At 66.9% G+C, this 2,431-nt stretch overlaps 1 protein-coding gene and 1 long non-coding RNA gene across 2 annotated transcripts in view; both read right to left on the reverse strand.

The window, feature by feature from the left end:
* The window catches only part of LOC120879272 (tubulin polymerization promoting protein), an 8,499-nt gene extending 7,834 nt beyond the window's left edge, over window positions 1-665 (reverse strand). Inside the window, exon 1 of the mRNA XM_040262223.1 lies at window positions 180-665. Coding sequence (XP_040118157.1) covers window positions 180-496 — 317 coding nt within the window. The 5' untranslated portion in view covers window positions 497-665. The remainder of the gene's footprint in view (window positions 1-179) is intronic.
* Window positions 1-2,431, reverse strand: part of LOC120879273 — a 14,655-nt gene that overhangs the window by 7,834 nt on the left and 4,390 nt on the right. The gene's annotated exons all lie outside the window — the stretch shown is intronic.

Genomic DNA, 2,431 nt, shown 5'->3' on the forward strand with positions numbered 1-2,431 from the left:
CAAGACCCTCGGCCCCCGGCCACCGGCCAGAGCCCATGGCCCCGCCCGAGGGACCCAGCCCCGCCCCCGCCAGCCCCGGCAGGCAGGACTCAGCCACGCGAGACCCTCGGGCCTGGACCAGAGCCCCTGGCCCCACCCCGCCCCCGCCCCCGACGGCCCCTGGCGGAGCTGGCACGCACTTGATCTTGCTGAAGACGATGTCCACGTCGGTGACGGTCACGCTCCGGCCGTCGATCACCTGGCAGTCTCGGCACAGCTTGGACCAGTTCTTGCCGTGCATCTCCCGGCCCGACGCCCGGGCGTCCCCATGCACCGCGAACCTCCGGAAGGCCTCCTCCAGGGCGCTGAGCTCCGCGCCCGCCGCGGCCGCCCCCTCGCCGGCCCCCTCCGGCTCGAGTGACAGCCTCTTGGCTGCCTTGTCCTTAGCGGGGTCCCCCGGGGACTTGGGGGGCGTCTTGTTGGCGGGCTTGGAGGGCTTGGGCTTGCTGTCAGCCATGCTGCTGGGAGGAAGAGATGAGAGGTCACCTGCTTTGTGGGCAGCTGTGTGAGACCCCCTGCCACCCACGGACAGCAGCCCTGCCCGGAAGCCACTTCGTGACCGTGGGGGACACCGAGTGCCCTGCGTCTGCAGAAACAGCCCAGTCCCTCCGGCCCTGGCACCCTGTCCACCTGTCCCCAAGGTCCCAGCCCCAGCCACGGGGGGAGCAGGCGGCCAGCAGCCCAGGAGGTGCAGGACCACCCCAGCGATCCCCTCACCTTCCCCCGCCGGCTACTGCTCTGGAGGCTCCCAGAGCAACACCCCTCTGGGCACTGGTGGGGTGACTCAGTCCTTGTGGCGAGGATCTAGAGCAGTCGCACAACTGCCCCCACCTCAGGGCCCGGCCTGCTGACTGGGGTGCCCCTCACCCTGGTGGCCAAGTGGAGTGCTGGGGGGAGAGGGTGCCCCCAGTGAGGGCAGGCGTCTGGGGGACCCCAAGGGCTGAGCACAGCTGCGCCCAGGCCCAGGGTGGAGGCTCTGTGTTGGAGGCGCGGCTGACGGGGTCCAGAGCCCAGTGAATCCCCAAGGCTGGGCCCGGGTTCCCGTGGAGCTGGGACACATCCACCTCCAGCAGCTTTGGGGGGCCCGGAGCTGAGCATCGACATCCCCAGAGGCACGGCCAGTGGCTGGGGCGGGACCCGAGAGCCCAGCCCCCGGAGGAGCAGTGGCCTCAAGAGAACCACAAGGTCAGCGAGCGGAGAGAAGGCAGGACACAGCCCAAGCGTGAGTCCGGCCGGGCGGCCAGAGTCGTGGACAGCTAGCTCACTCACAGCCGAGCCCACAGGAAACCCTCAGGTCTGAGTCAGAGCACAGGAAGCAGCGCCCGGCCAGGCGGGAGTCCCCACCAGACCTGGCTGAGCTCAGGACCTACGGGTCCCCCGAAAAGAGGTCGGCAGAGCTCGAGGTACGCCGGAGGCCCCGTCGCTGGTGCGGGAGGCCCGGGGGCCCAGGGCTCGGGGCCGGGTGGACACGGCTACGAACGTGGCTGTGAGCCCCCGAGCCAAGCTCTCCATCCAGGACTCTATGTTCACCATGAACACACAGTATCTTAATAATCTGAAAATTACTTTAACAAAAAGAACAGGAGTCAGGACTTCCCCGGAGATCCAGTGGTTAAGCGTCCGCCTGCCCGTGCAGGGGACCCAGGTTCGGTCCCTGGTCCAGGAATGTCCCACGCACCGCAGAGCAGCTAAGCCCGAGCATCACAGGTTCTGAGCCAGGGCGCCTGGAGCCTGGAAGCCATAGGAGAGAAGACGAGCTACCACGGTGAGCCAGTGCACGGCCATAAAGACCCAGCGCAGCCAAAAGTAAATGAAAAAAACAGGAGTCAGACCCTGTGTGCGGGTGGGAAGCTCTCCAAGGGGACTCAGTGACTCCAAAGTGTTCTGGGAGAAGCCGGGCTGGGTGGGAGAGCAGGAATCACACAGCCTGTGTCGGAGCCGACAGGGCTGCAGAGCAGGTGCGCGCCTGCAGGCAGGATGCCTGGCAGGCTCTGTCCTTGTTTGCAGGGAGGCTTCTCAGCAGCTGGTCCTCGTGTGGACCAGGGCCGGGGCTGGGAGGGCAGGTGGGCGGGCAGGGGACCTGGAGACAGCCGCATGAGGTGGCCCGGCCGGCCCTGCTGTGGCCCGCAGACCCCCGAGGCCTCAGGGGAGGGAAATGAGGAGGGGCTGTATGTCCAGAACTCTGCCTGGCAATGCCCTTAAGACGGGCACCTGAAGCAGCACCTATAGAAAAGGTCACACAAGACAGACGCTTACACACCACAGTCACCGCCTCTGCATGACTTCAGCACAGTGTCCCAGCCAGGAGGGCTGAGAATCCATGACAGCAGTGTGCCTGCAACAGGACCAGGTGCCCGTGAGCGGGACCAGCTGTGCCTGTGACCTGGACCAG

The sequence above is a fragment of the Oryx dammah genome, unplaced genomic scaffold, assembly GCF_014754425.2.
Source record: "Oryx dammah isolate SB20612 unplaced genomic scaffold, SCBI_Odam_1.1 HiC_scaffold_20, whole genome shotgun sequence".
Lineage (NCBI taxonomy): Eukaryota > Metazoa > Chordata > Mammalia > Artiodactyla > Bovidae > Oryx > Oryx dammah.